This window comes from Phalacrocorax carbo, chromosome 6, assembly GCF_963921805.1.
Source record: "Phalacrocorax carbo chromosome 6, bPhaCar2.1, whole genome shotgun sequence".
Lineage (NCBI taxonomy): Eukaryota > Metazoa > Chordata > Aves > Suliformes > Phalacrocoracidae > Phalacrocorax > Phalacrocorax carbo.
This window is the reverse complement of record NC_087518.1, coordinates 4,550,181-4,565,795: the sequence shown is the minus strand read 5'-3', so window position 1 is coordinate 4,565,795 and position 15,615 is coordinate 4,550,181. Positions and strand designations below refer to the sequence as shown.

The following is a 15,615-nucleotide window of genomic DNA, read 5'->3' as shown; positions in this document are numbered from 1 at the left end:
TTTTAAACAAAATAAAAAATTACTCCAAGACACTCTGCCCTCTTATTCCAAGGCAATAATTGTGATGATCAAATAGGGTCTTTAGAAAACACTGCCAAAACACCTGCAAGAACTCCACATCTCTTGTGCAGATGAATCCTAACGTGCTTCAACTTTCAGTATGGGTGAACTTGAAAACTTACTTTCCTAGAGCAAAGCATTCTAGCTTCACAGTTGAGCCTTTAGCTGCAGGAAGTGTCTCAGGAAACTGAACTTCTATTTTGGGTTCATATTCTCCCATCACACCTATATGAGGCAATTGAAAAAGATAATTTTTCATTTTTAAAGCCTGTTTTCTCTCTTTAGCCATTACGTCACACTGAATTAAAAATCAAGTTTATTTCTCTTGCGCTCCATTTATAAAGAGAAGCACAGGGACCTGATGTGAAATCACTGTCAGACTTAGGAGAGGAAGAGAAGCATGCAGCACAAAATAGTTTATCTTCCTATAAAGCATTCAACATTCTGAGAATGCATGGAAGGTTATGCTGTAAAAGACAAAAACATTCACCGACAACTAGATGTGTTTGTTATTCATGGTGCAGAAGGGAGGTCATACCATCCGTGCGCAGCACCAGGGGAGTCGGCGACCCAAGAACTTGGCTGTTGGTCACAGTGCTGGTTACAACGCAGGTGTAATTTCCTACATCCGACGGCTCAACTTTGGCTATGTAGAGGTGACCGGTCTCTTGAGACACAAATCGCCGACTGTCCTCTTGTACAAATGATGGATATTCATTGAAGATCCAAGCAAATGACAATTCTAGTTGGTAAGAAAAAATAAGTAAAGATGTTTGGTAGGGTTTTCCCGCATTTTTTTCTTCAAAGATCAGTTTATTACTGTATTTTGCCGTACTGTATTATGTAGCCATCAGGACCAGAGAGCCAATGACTGAGAAAAATAAATTTTAGAAAGTCCCATAAACTAGAAAAATCAAAAAAAGACAAAGCCATGCCTCCTCCAGCAGAAGAAAAAGGTGGAAGAAATTCAAAGTGTTTTACACGAGGCTAATACTATTTTTAATCTACTTTTTTAAAAGACTTAATTGCACAGGAATAGGAGCAGACAGCAAAAATGAGACCGAACTTTGCTAAAACGGTAGTGTTATTCATTCAGTAACTACTTAACAGCTCAGCTAGCTGCTCAGCAGATAGAAACAGCACAGGAGTATGGAAGTGAAAGGAACGTCAAAAGAAGCATAAATTCCCAGTAGGGTTTGCCACACTGCAAAACTATTTTTTTTTTCCATACAAAAATCCATTAAAATTCCATTAAAAAACTCTCTGTATGTTATGGCAAAGCAGCCCTCACTACTATTCATTACGGTCATTTGAAAGGAAAACCACACTTGGAAAGATAAACTGAGAGATCTGGCAAAAACTGCATGAGAATTTGTTTTTATCTGAAAACCACTCAGAGCTCTGTGTGTCCAATTTTAATTGGCAAAAAACCCGTCCTGTGCGAGGCCACGTGCTTGTCTCATTCATATCCTACAGAATCAAAGGAAATTAATTTTTAACGGCTTTCCAGGCAAGAAATAATTTTTCACCCAAGTGCCGCTCAGCTGAAAGTTTATAAAAAGATTACACCTTCTGCAAGCGCTCATTAGAAACGATTATAGCTTGATTGACCTGCCTTCACGTTAAAATATCTTGTAGCATTCGTGCTGCCCCTACAAAATGGAGATGATCCCTTTTTACACAGGTTTAATTTGAAAGTGCATGAATTTGGATGCAGTCACGAAATGGAGAGCAGGCATTTTCATAACCCCCACAGCTGAGCGTGAATATGCACCCAGGAAAGCGCTAAGCCAACAGGACAAGTTAACCCAAGGTAAGATTGTGCAGATGAAAAAAAACAGTCAATAAATGAAATTATTAAAATATTTATGGATTGGCTAATGCAAAAAGGGCATCAAATGACAGCTTTTCATAATTGCATTTAATTTTCTTCTATCAATATTTAAAATCCTTCATTAACATAATTTTGCAGGAGCAGTGTGCACGAGCAATTAACAGTCTCAGGACTCATCTCAAGAATTCAACTTTTGTCATATTTGGAAACATTTATTGTTGAAAACAGCCATCTACCTTTCTGCATTTGCAGCCATCATGTGTACAATGGCTTTTACGAAAAGGCCCTTCCTACATATCACGAGAGATGTGATTAATTAACGATAAGCAAGGCCAACAAGGGTTTGCCAAGAAAAGACAGGGTAGTTGGTGCAGCGGGAAGTAAAACCCTATGATCTAGCTTGACTTCAGCAAGGCTTTTGAGATGTTCCACAAGAGTCTCCTATACAAGCCAAAGAATATCTATACAGTCAACAAAAAAAAATATTCAGTACAACTACTCTCCCGTCTTGCAACGCAAACACCAAGATGTAGGTTGGTCAATGGTTTGCTGTTGAATTGAGAGGGCTTGCTGAGTAAGCACTGTGCAGCAGGGAGGCGGCGTCCGTGCACCGTTCTGGCTGTGGTCTGGCACTATGCAATATCCATCAGTCACTTCAAACAGGAAAAAAAGAAAATTAAAAATTTTTTTAAAACCCCAAAGAGTACACCTGAAGAGTTTGAAGGGGACTAGGACCTGTTTGTGAGCAAAGATTGTATGGTCTTGCTAAATGGGAAAGTCCAGAAAATAAAGCGTAATTCCATTTCTACAGAGCAGCTGGATGAAGAGGGTGATCACAAGGCTGAGGGAAGAGGGTACAGACCAAATTAAGTATCAATTCAAGAACTGTAAGAAAGAAAAATAATTTACATTTTCAGCTCTGCATCAAACTCTGATATCCACAAGACACAAAAGTGTAAGAAGCCAGGCTTTATTGTTTCTGGTATTTATTGAGCTACTTGTTTTCCTTAGCTCAAAATATTATTTTATTTTAAAAAAAGAGAAAGAAAAAAAGACATCATTCAAACCATTCAAAGGGGACGGACAGATCTGGATACGCAGCAGGAAAATAAGCAGCTTGATTTCTTCCCTATTATATTGGGTTAAGTCAAGAGTAAACTCATTGAAATCAGTCATTATGATTATGAAAGCCACGCAAAGTGTATTCCAGTTTAATTGGATCCTTCAACAGCCTATGAATAAGCACTCCTGGAAACCTAATTTCCCATTCAACATATATTTTCATTGACTCTCCTAAAAAAGGAGCAGGGTGTTTCTTTACCAGTGCCCCACAGCCAATATCTCATTTCAAATTTATGGTACTTTACAAAATTTTATTCTTCTTTTCCAAAAAATTCACATTAAAGAACTTGTTCTGTGATTTATTATGTTTATACCATTTGCCTGTTGCTGATCCTAGGGCACCTCAAGGGACATAAACTCACTCCCTTTCTGTCAATTACAAGTTTTCAGTTGATTTTCTGTTATAAATGGAAGTAATATGTCTCTCCTGGGCTTCCTCAGAGATCTAAGCCTTTGCTCTCCAATGCATTTTTCCTTATTTGGCAACCATACATGGATAAGGTATTAGAAATTGCAGCTATTACTCAATTTTTATTTGTTTACTACATCTTGGTTGGCTTCTTCTCTTTATTTTGCATTATTTGATTATCATTTACTGTGCAGTCTACAAGCCACAAGCTCACACCGTTCTAGGCGCTTTGTGCCTAAGTATTCAATTAAAAATTGCTTATAAAATTGCCTGTCATTTTTAAACTTACGTTTTTACAAAATTCAACAATTAAATCAGCCTTTGATGTCTACCATGGTCATTTCCTACCATGTCTGAGCCTTAAAAAAACAACCCAAAACCCAACGTATCTTTACCTCCTATGTAAGGAAAAAAAAAAAGCCTGTTGCTAAAGGAACATTGGGGGGGTGGGGGATGGCGGGTAAGGCCCACACATTTAGTAGTTTTTAACTGGGTTCAAAGTTAGGCCTTAAGCTCACGTACATGCTTTTGAAACGATTGCTTTTAATTATATTACACATTTCCTCTAAGAGAAGCTGTGACACTTCAGTGGGAGACCACTGAATGGAACCAGGGCCATTTGATTTCTTTAAACAGAATTTAAAGGACAAGAGTAGTTGTGGAAATCCAGAACTATAAATGAATTCAGGAAGATGGCAAAGCAAAAGTTTGGGGGTGGGGAGGAAGGCGTATAGACCTATGACCAAAAGGAGAAGGGCAATTCGTAAAGTTTATTTTATCCACTAAATGCAGAAATGATGAAGGTCATCTCTTGCTCCTTTCGTTCTGAACCACCACTTCTATCCACCTGCTTAATACGTCTCCACTAGCCCCATAATTTGCACCTAAATGAGATTTTTAAAATAGCCAAAAGTAAATGATGTGAACAATATTGTTCTGAAACAGATTTAAACTTATGTTCAAAACTGACTGGATTTCAATTAGTGAAGCGGATGTTTCCATAAATAAACCTCAAAAGAAATGGAAATACTTGATTTTGAGTGCATCAAGCTGACTGAACAATAGTTAAAGCATTAATGCTTTATCTTTTTGAAGAAGTTTCATGTTAATCCTTGATACCCAAATCTGTATTATTTCATCCAGTTTTCCAATTCAGATTTTACAATACTCTGTAATAGAATATAGGGAGATACAACGGGAAGCTGAAATATCCTGGTATGTTCTGTCTTCAGCTGGCGCTCGCCTAACCCAGAGGATGGTATATGGCTTTTAAAAAAAACTGTTTTCAAAAAAGTAATCAGACAAAATTCAGCAGTGACAGAAACTGCAATTAAAGACACGGAAATTTCCAACAACCAGCTATTTTGAATTATCTACCTTAGCATTAAGAGTAAAAGTAACGGAAAAGTAGCACTGATTTTGAGAGGATAATGACAGATTCCATAATTAAGGAAGAAACCAATTAGTTCATCATTTGGCCCAGTTTCAGCTCAAACTGAAGAAACGAGAGGAAAAGGAGCAAAAGCATCACTCAGGAAGGAGTAAGGTCTCGCGGCACGGACCCGAAGCAGTGGGTAGTTTCGTGGGGCAGTCGCACAGGGCAATGTCAATTTGTCAGCGCTGCCGAGGACAGCTCTGTGCGGCTGTCTGCATGGCAGCCCCTGGGAGAGCGCAAACACATTATTTACAAGTAGGAAATCAATCTGCATGAGGTAGAGTGCATTAAACTCCCAGAGGATGCTCTTAACCTAGACGTAAACCGTCCTTAGTTCACTGCAGCTTAATCCTCGGAGGATTACACTGCTGTGGGTTTAGGTCACTGTACTCACGGTTGCGAGTGCCCAGGGGCTATAATGCATTTTCTCTTACATGCGCTACCTTCAAACTTCTCATTAACTACTTCACTTTTCTTTCTTGGGCAAACCCTAGCTACATTTTTCCACTTAGTTCACCGCCTCGAGTAGCGTGTCCTTTCAGGAAGCCAGCGCAACCAGCTGCAAGGCTATTCTTGGTGCCTGGGCTTTAGCCAAAAAACCAAGAGGTAATGCTTTCTCTCTGCCGTACCATAAAAATCAGTGGCAAATTTATCTTTTTTTTTTTTTTTTTTTTTTCACACTTTGAAGGTTCTTTTACAAATAAAGATCTTAGTACCGTAGGTGTAAGACAAGGTGTTCATGTACTGCAATAGGGGATTCCCTAACATATACATAAACTGAATATTATAATGTCTTTAGGTGCCACTGTCAAAAATTATATCGTTTTGACTATGAAAAAACTCTTTAGAATTTTGTTGGAAATAAATTCTACACAATTTCAGTGTATATTCTTGAGCACACTAAGTGCCCAGAAACTGAAAAACTGTCTGGAGTATGTTCAGCTGGGAAAAAAACAGAACAAAACTCAGACTGTCTATTTTCGAGGGGGATACCAAAATGTTTGCATGCAAGTAGTTGCGCCCCTAATAACGCAGAAGTCTCTAGCTGTTTACAAAAGCTGCAGTCACACTTCTCAGTACAGTCTACCTGTAAAGCGCAGGCTAGTAGTTTACTTTTTCTTTGTGTTTTCTATATAAAAATAATGACAATTACAACACAGACCTCTATAACAGGGCTCGAATTGTGGCCACCAGGAATAAGGTGAGACAACAAGCATCTGGTTAAAGTAGTTGCAACTTTCTCCCGACTTGGGGAAAAAAGTTTGGGGATTTATAAATGTTTCTGATGTTTCCCCTGAACTCTTTAAATAAAAATATCTTCAGCCAAGAGAAGAGTTATTTATACAAAATGTAAACTGTGTGATGGGAATCTGAGTCCAGCTACAAAAAGTGAAGAATGGATCCCAAGAAACTCATTTTGTTCCAGAGTATAATGGAAACACTCTGATTTGAAACTAATGTGTACCATTAATTGTTTTGGCATAAAAGGTGAATTGTTTTGTAGATAAAACAAAAGATCGATTTTCAGCATGCTGTGCAGGTAATTAGGCATGCAACTTCTGTGTACAGAATAACCCAAAACAACGAGAGCAGCGCGAGAGACCTATGCAACATCTTACAATTTCAATCTACACATTTAATGAGCATATTGAAATGTTTTAGCTGAAATTGCAAGGCCCCTACTGCAGCCTAACACCTAATTTTCATTTTTAAATGGAATATGGTAAGAGTCCGCTCGTTTTCCAATTTTGAAATGAGGTAGCGTGGTGTAAAAAAGGATGCAACCCTTTAGATGTAGTTGCAGCATAAATTGTTCTTTTCTCCACTGCCCTCCCACTTGCACCACAGCCACAGACTGGCCTAGTAACTACACACACTAGTCTGTTACCTTTGCACAGCTGCCACAGGTGACAAAGCTCCGGTGATGTAAAACTGCCCACTGAAGGTCTGTTTGTCTCTACACTCAATTTTTGGAGTTTTTCTGAAGTCTTTCAAAGCAGCGTCAAAAGCAAAGCACACCGTTGTAACTGAAATGCAAACATTTCTCAGCTCATCCTTGGGAACACAGACGTTCACGGCGGGCAGTGTTATTTCTTCATTAACAGCACAGAAGAACCCGCGGCAAGTCCATTCCAAGCAGCACATCCACTGGAACAGCAGCTCGGCAATACGGCCTCGCCTGGCGTCTGTCTTTCCGCCCCGTCTCTCCTGTCACACGTGGGCTTTGACCATTAGCTAGTGTTCAGTTTCAAACCAAATGTGACCTTGTAATCTGAAAGTGCTCCTTAAATGGCAGGTTAAATGTTCCTTGGTGCTCCCAAGGAAATCCAGATGCTAATGGCAAAGTCTAACAAAATGCTCTTCTACATTTGGGTTCCAGCGCTGAATAAAAACCCAATTTCGTTTCCCCTGTAGCTGTGCCGGATGATGGATTAGTTTCTCTTTATCACATTTCTGAACTAATTGTTTTGGACTAGCTGTGTCATTCAAACTGTACTGGCCGTGATCAAGTTGTTCGTACTCTGGAAGTACGCAGAAAAGTAAGAAACTGCTTTAGGAAGCAGTATTTAAATACATACCCATTAGCCATATCCATTTCAAATGACAAATTGTTCTTTTAATCACCTCCCTAGAACTTTACATTTAATTGCTCAGAGCATTTCTAACAACTCTGTTGTGCTTTTTCAATAGTTGAAAGTATTTTAAATTGCTTCCTGCCTATAATAATTTTGAGGATAAAATGATGATAGCTTAGCTTATTGCTCAGCTAAAACACATCTGATTTCTTCTGAATGTTAAATATTATGGATATAAACTAAAGCAAACGAATGGAAATACCCAAGTGTAAATTTTCAAAGGAATGTACTAATGTTTATAGGTGGAAGTATTAATTAGTGACACATTTCATTTGGTAGTCTTGCACTCATTTAGGAGAAGGTACTCGGTAAGCCCCTGTGAAAAACAAAAATTGCTTTCAGTACTCTTGTTAACAGCGTAATGATCAGCTACGACTGTGTGCTGGGACCGAAGCTTCTCCCTCCTGCCTCTTCCTAATCAATTATCCTGTTTCTAAAGAACAAAAATATTTTAGTAGAGAAGATAATAAAGAGCTGGAGGAGGAAAACCCCCACAGTAACAATTTAGGGATAAAAAAGTCATGTTGGTAGAGGGCCAAACCCTGTTATCTTCTCCAATTTTCTCCTCCTTTTCCCAGGGCAGATACCTGGGACTGGTTACGTGAAAAGGCTTGACCTGAACTTGTTTCTTACAATTTGGTTCTTCCTAACCTACTTCTCCTTCTTTCATTCCACCCACCCCTTCTTCTAACAAATATCCCACCGCTGAGAGGAACAGTCTCCTGTTAGAACACTCTTATCTCATATCGCTGCCTCTTTCAGTTTATTCAGGTTCAGGAAAGAGCAGGTATCAGCAATAAAGCGCACATCCCATAGTCTTTCGAGGTCTTCTGGAGTGCCCACATACATTTTGCTGAGGAGGCTTATACAGTATTAGTCCCACTGAAGTCTGCTCTACTCTGCTCTCTCCCACAACAGCCCAAACTATATATTCTACTACTATACATACCAATACCTTAGTGCATCTTTAGTGGAAATAAGGCTAGCTATACAACTCCACGCTAGCTTAAAAAACATGTAAAGTAGCTGCAGATGTTGCACAAATACATAAATAAGGATATACTAATTTTAGGCTGGTTTACTTCATCCTGGAACAGAGGTTTATCAGAGGAGAGAGTGCTTTAGAAAGACTGCGTTTGATGAAGTGCAGAACAGAGAAAGCGTCTCTGTAGCATTGGTTTGCTACTGGTGGTGAAAATAATGCTCCAACAGATAGAAATAATTGTAAAATCCAGCTGTGAACATGTCTTATTGTCCCTCATATGGGCAAATATAAGCGTCTCTCGGGTAACGTTTGATTCCAAACTGTCAGCTGAAATTTGTGCAGATGATGATGATGATGACACCAGCAGGACTATTGCAAAATATATTTTTAAATAAAAATACCATTTTTCCTTGGCAGATTGAGAACAGCTCGAGAACACCATGGAACCGTTTTTAAGGCCATTGCTTTTATAATATTCAACATACTATTCTCCTTAGAATGCACTTTTGTGCAGAAACTTCATAATGTGCCTACTGCAAGTACGATTTATTGTTCATGCCCAGATGGATGTCATCCACAGTCTGCAACAAAAGCAACAAGTAGAGGTGCAAAACCAGGACACTTTCCACCTCCTGAACACACACTGATGGCTGTAGAAAAGAAACCATATTCTGGAGTTCTGTCAGTTTGGTTTTGCTTTGTTTTAAAGGTATGAAATGTTTCCAAAGGCAAATAAATAAAATAAGCTCAATTTGCAGTCCCCTGAAAAATAGCGTGTTGATATTCAAGACTTGTGGAAAGAAATAATCAAAGCATCAAAATATTTCTGGCATTTGAACTGCTTTCCATGCCATGTTATTCATGAAGCACAGTCTTGCTGGAACTTGCAGGTCTCCAAATGGCAGTACAAGAGACATGAACAAGAATTTGCAAGTCTAAATACTAATTTGCAACAGACATGACATTATTCACTGCAATATTTGTCATACCAAGCAGTGAGCAATAAAATTGGGATCTATTTTTCCATGATCTGATATCACTTCAAACCAGCATGTCACAACTCCAAAATAATAAGCCTTAAGCTAGATCGATCCCTATCCTTCAAATATGGTCTCGTTTATCGATTAAGTCTACATTTATCAGGGCATGACATTAAGAGGGAGAACAAATTCTTGCTGCTCTATATAGGTAGAAATCCTCGCCATATTGCATGGAATCAGAACACGTACCACACGAGGCTAATCACGAATATAAGACAAGCAGAATTTCCTTACGATTCCCAGGCAACAGCTTGTCGGCTCCGCAACGTTCTCGCCATTTACTTCAGTTCTTGTGGGTTATGGTCACATTCCACACAGTAACAAGGTAACAGGGAGTATATCCACCAATATAAAAGTAAGTGCCTAGTTTTTCCAGGCAAGCCTGAACTCCTTGGAAAGTCTGAATAGCCAAACAAATCTTTACTTCTACCATTAAAAATAACCTTTTTCTCTGTATGTTAATCAGCCCTGAAACTACCATAAACAACAGAAAAGGACTATGTCTCATTGCTTCCTCCTCTCCTGAAGAGCAGAATATACCACATCAATTAGTAACATTTCCTGAAACCCAAAATCAACGTCAGGTTAGTAAAACTGACTGTACTAAACAAATATAAATCACAGTATCTAGCGAATGGAAACAATATCTTAAGACAAGCTACGTGATAATCAAGACACACATACAGTAGTAACAGTAGGTAAAACCCTAAAGGAACTTGTGGATTTGCTACACTCCAGGCTCTGTCGCTCCTTAGATACCGATTTTGGAATGAAATCAATAGCAGAGAAAAATAATTTTTAGATCTCCATATGTCTAGCCTTTTCCATTCTTGGCAGAAAGAGAAAAATTAGCATCGCATGAATGTTTTTTAACTGGCTGCATGTTACGCATGTCCGATATTCAGTTTTGTATGTTGAGATGTTTGTTACGTTGACAGCCCTTTAAAACCATCAAAGATAACAGTAACACAGTAAAAAGTCAAAACAGCTGTAGAGAGATCAGTAGAACTTAATGGTTATAACAATTGAAAAAGATAGCGGGAGATCCAGATAAATGGATGTCAGATGTCATTTTATCTTTCAAGTATGTGGGGGAGATGATGCCCTGATTTGTGGAAAAACCAGGATATTGTAACAGGTTCCTTGTAACGGAATTAGTTATATACAGAAGTATAGTCATGCAGAACAATACAGACCATCTTAATTATCCAAAAATTGTGCCTCAATTATAATACAAGTTACATTATCTAATGTAAACCCCAGCTGAATTAGTAAAATATCTGGGGGGAGTCTTCACACAGGAAGCCAGTCATTCATTGAACCTCCCATTCGGTAAATCTCATGTATGTATATGAGTGGTTTGTAATAGAGCTCGTGTTTAACAACAAATGTAAAATCTGTGCACCCTCAGCTGGAACTCTTGAGCACCATCCTCCTCCCCCCATACACCCACGGCCATCACGGAAACCGAGCTAAACACAAGCTCAGCGTATGAGCCGAAGCGTATGAAGTTAAATGGAGTTTCATTGTTGGCTTAAGTGGTAGATGTCTGTAACCTGATGGAACTGGAACAGCAAACTTCAAAAGGACAAAGTACCGTTAACTGCATGATTAATTTGCTCCCCACTGAAAAGGGATATTGACATTACTTACATGGATGTCTGCAGCTAAGGGAAGCAAAGAAAAAAAAAAGCCATATCATAGAAGGGAAGCAATTTCCCTTTTTCCATGCTACGAACTGGCTTTTCTTTTATAGAAAGACGGGTTTCTATTGTAACTGGAATGCAGTGGAGAGGAATAGTCACAGTTTAATCAAGCTTCTTCTTGAAGGCTCCACACAGAGAATTTAAGAAATAAGTGCAAATCCCCATCAAGCTGGCAAGACTTGCACGACATTGCAGAACATGAACAATATTTCGGGGGCTCAGGGGGAGGAGAAAACAAGGTACTTGGGCAGGATTTTAGAATTAGTGATGTGGAAAATTATTTGATGTTCAGTGCAACAGATACAGAATCAAAGGAAAAAAAAAAAAAATAAAAGAGATCATTGATCTGGAAAGGGCTGAACAGCCCTTGGGCCAGGTCAGCTGTTCCAAAACCATCCCTGCTATTCCTAAGAAACTACTACTGCTTAATGGATGGATATTTTATCCAAGACTTACTGACCTGCATCCTACCGTGCCAGATCTAGAGGCACCGTATGCTTGGTGTCACCGTGCTATGCTTATTTTAGTGAAGAGAGAAGAGGAAGGATTTTTTCCCCCTTGCTCCACATCTCCTGAAAACGTTAATGGTTAATTCTCCAACTCTCAGACAAATCCAAGGATTTTAAATAATGCTGGTACCAATTCTCAACTCCATTTGATAATTCAGGGAGTCCTTAATTCTCTCTTTTTTACATGAACACCACAATTAGTGTGGGAGGTGTCAATCATATCCCAACTGCTGATTGCGAAAGAAATTCTCACCTCTTCCACACGTTGATTTGAATCACCGCTCTTAGCACTCTGCATATGTTTTGTATCACCTCCTGTTTAACATGCCAGACTTAAACACTGGAAACTCGGTGCAGAGTCCTAGTCGGTTTGGCGACCACCTCTGGCCATACACCCGTGCGTAGGATGTGAGTATAAGAACGGCTGGGGTAATTCAGACTTTGGACTGCATATGGAAGCAAAATGTAATCATTCTAATTCTTAGAGATAGCTGGGAGAATGACCTATTTTCTCAGCAGCTGAAAAGACAAAGCTGTTGTAAGGCAATAAAGATGATTTAAGAGTATGTATCAGTTTAGAGAGAGAAAAATTCTGCAAGCTCAGACAGTTGTAAAATTGCCACTTTACGGCTGTGTCTGCTTGGAGTCTGCCAAATTTAAGAGGCCACAATACCTATATTATTGTATTCAATGTTTAGCCCATATTACCTTGTCTTTGCAGTCAAATCTAATGCTTAACAACACAGCCCTTCAATAATGAGAGTCCATATCAACTAAACACAAATAAAACCAGTTACTTTCAAATACTACTTGAGGCTCAACAGCAATTAGTCAAAGACTGAAGATGCAGAATGAATGATAAAACATACTTGCAACTTCTGGTCCACCAAGAATTCATATATCCAGTTGTCTTGCCCCACCTCGAGGCAGCAGTGTTTTTTAATTCTGCCAGCATCATTATATTACACTATCAAGTATCTTGGTTGCAAGAAGAGGCAGACACTAGCATAATTAGAGACAAGAATCTACTCTGCAATTGTCTAGTCATAGAGAAAACCAGATTCATCAAAGCTTGGCAATTGTGAAATTGGGCAGAATTTAACTCCAGAATATATTCAGTTAATTACTGGAAATATCATAAAAATCAGACATTTTAAGTGCACAGAAATTACTAGGAACTAGAAAGGCATTTCAAGATAAAAGTAAATCCTTGTAAGTACTTCCCCCACCCTCTTTTGTTTTTGTTTTCTCTCTCTCTCTGTATTTACTTCAGAAACCTGGTTTCATTCTTGCTCTCTCTGAAGGATCCCTCTTCTGCCTTTCTGGGGAGATCCTCCACTTTACAGCCCATCAGCTCCGCTTGCGGCACGAAGCCTGGCAGGTCCCTTACCTCCCGCCCGGGGGGGTGGTCCGCAGAGCAGCACGACTCCCTGCCCCTCTCGAACTGACACCGCGCTTCTCATTTTCGTCCTGGAGTTTTCAAGATCTGTTTTTGAAAGAAAGGTGAGCTGGATATTAGGAAACAAAAAAGACTAAGTACACAGGAGTTTTGAGTTCTCACATCCTAATATCACATCTCTCAGTTGCCTACTAAGTTCAGCGATTTCAGTGGATCAGTTAGAAAATAAATGGCTGTTCAGCACGAGAGAGGGTAACAGAATTAGGACTCAAGCAAACGAATTTACAATAACATAATTAGACAGATCCTATGGCTAATTTTGTTCTTATACCACGCTTATGCTACCCTACTTTTGATAACCAGAAAGCAGGCATAAGCATAACTTAAAAATAGGTCCTTAAGCCATTGTTTCTTCCAAAACGAAGACTCTGATGAAAATAGCATCAAGATCCTACTGAGCTCCTCTAACCAACCGTAACATAACGCTAATAGCACAGCTATTCAGAAGAGAGATGTGCATCTTTTAAAACAGAAAACAAACCACTCGACCATCTCCCTGCAGCAGAATCCCTTGTCACACCGCTACGTTCTGGTGAAGGCAAGTACTTTGCACCTCGGCGTAGTGACCCAGTGCTCTGCTGTGCCTGCTCTCGGGCCTTCTGTGGTCATTTTCAGCCAGAAGAGGGGAAACACACACTACCGACTCTACACAAATGCAAAGCTGCAGAGCAGCAGTAGTTTACCATAAGTTTATATCAACTTACTTTCTCTCTAACTGGCGACTCAAGATCCAAGAAAGCATGGCCTTGTTATATCCTTGAATTAAACTATAACATTCAACACAAACTACCATTGTGGTTCTACACTAGAAGATTTTTCCATGAATAAACTATATATTTTTTCCATAATAGAATCAAACATAAGACAATTTTTAAAAATAATTTGTTTATAAGCTTGCAAAGGATACTTAAAATATACCATCTTTAAAAAACAAGGCTGTCTTTATAACCGAGCATAATAGGAATCGTGAGTTGACCAACAGTAGCTATTTTCCAAAATATAATATTTTTTAATATTGAAAAGCAACAGCTGTTACAGTCAGAACACTGAGCAAGACTGATTAGAATTTCAATGCTTCATTTAAAAAAATACATTTATTGCCACAGTAAGATACTGTTCCATTCTTCTTTGTTACCGCACATAAAGCTCATAGGAGGGTTTCTTAAAAGGGCTATTTTCAGCTCTCCAACTGAATTTCCATGCAGATACATGTCAGGGTCTACATTTTCACTCACACATTAAATTTGGGTCTTTCAGCTGGTAATTCCAAGAAGAGGAGACACACTATTCTACACTAGAATGAGTAGAGCTATGCAATTTGGATTTTAAAATTTACAGAAGAAATATAATTTTACATATAAAATTAAAGCAAATTTTGCCCTCTTGTATCTCAACCACCATAAGTCATAAATCTTACGCAATACCTATCATTGCAGTAATTAAGATGAACTGCTTTATCACTGCTTTCTAAGCACGTACACTCCTTTATTGCAAACATAGTCCTTCAGAAAGTCAGTTGTCTTTGAGCTGTCCGACACAGCACGGGAGCAGGACGGGACTGGGTTGGGAGCACCTTGGGAAGGGACGTGACCTGCAGGACACGCCGAGCCTTTCGGAGAGGCACATCCTCCTTATCTCACAGGAAACCAGCAGGGACCCACCGCAGCTCTGCGGTTTGATCTGTTGCAATTTTGTTCTGCCGAAGTTATTAATCACTGATTGCAGATGAAGACTGCTGTCACAGGGGAATAGTTTTTTGGGAAACAAGAAGCAATGCAGAATCCATCAGAAAATGAAGAACATGAGCCATGCTACAATAAAAGAATAATTTTTCACTAATTAGCAGGAAGGTCTCCATCCTACCTTCTAGAGTGGTTTAAGTACCAGACTAATCACACAGCTGCAGAAATATCACCTCTTAATTCATTTATGTGCTTGTATAGTCTCTTTACACATTGTCTGGCACCACTGAAAAAAATTAAAACTCACCAGGCGAAATAGTAATAGAGTTCAAACCTCTGACCTTGGAAAGTACTCGCTGCTTATATGAGGTTTTGGTCTGATTTTCAGGTGTCTCTAACATATTCCAAGTATTAAAGGTCAAATCCAGTTCTCATTCAGTCGAACAGCAGGAGAGAGTGTGTTTCTCTTGAGGTTTTTTTGTTTGGTGGGGGTTTGTTTTGATTTAGATAAAGCCAGGATCCTAACAGCAATAGCGCTAGGGAGTAGGACTGTATCTTCTAACAGAACTTGCTATTACATGAAATCATTGGGAAGGAACGTTAAGTTCTCAGGAAACTGACAGGGTAAATAAATACTGTAAAAGGTGGGCAAATAATGGAAAAGATTGTTTACTTTTACAGATCAATTTGTATCTCTGAAATCAGGTGCTTTTATTCTGCTGAAATGTCTTAATACAT

The 15,615-nt window shown here is 39.0% G+C and overlaps 1 protein-coding gene across 2 annotated transcripts in view; it reads right to left on the bottom strand.

The window, feature by feature from the left end:
* Positions 1–15,615, bottom strand: part of LOC104043648 (contactin-3) — a 114,629-nt gene that overhangs the window by 40,860 nt on the left and 58,154 nt on the right. For both annotated transcript variants that reach the window (XM_064453449.1, XM_064453450.1), the window contains exons 3-5: positions 13,127–13,222; positions 599–802; positions 183–285 (exon numbers count right to left, since the gene is read on the bottom strand). In XM_064453449.1, coding sequence (XP_064309519.1) covers positions 183–285; positions 599–802; positions 13,127–13,222 — 403 coding nt within the window. The remainder of the gene's footprint in view (positions 1–182; positions 286–598; positions 803–13,126; positions 13,223–15,615) is intronic.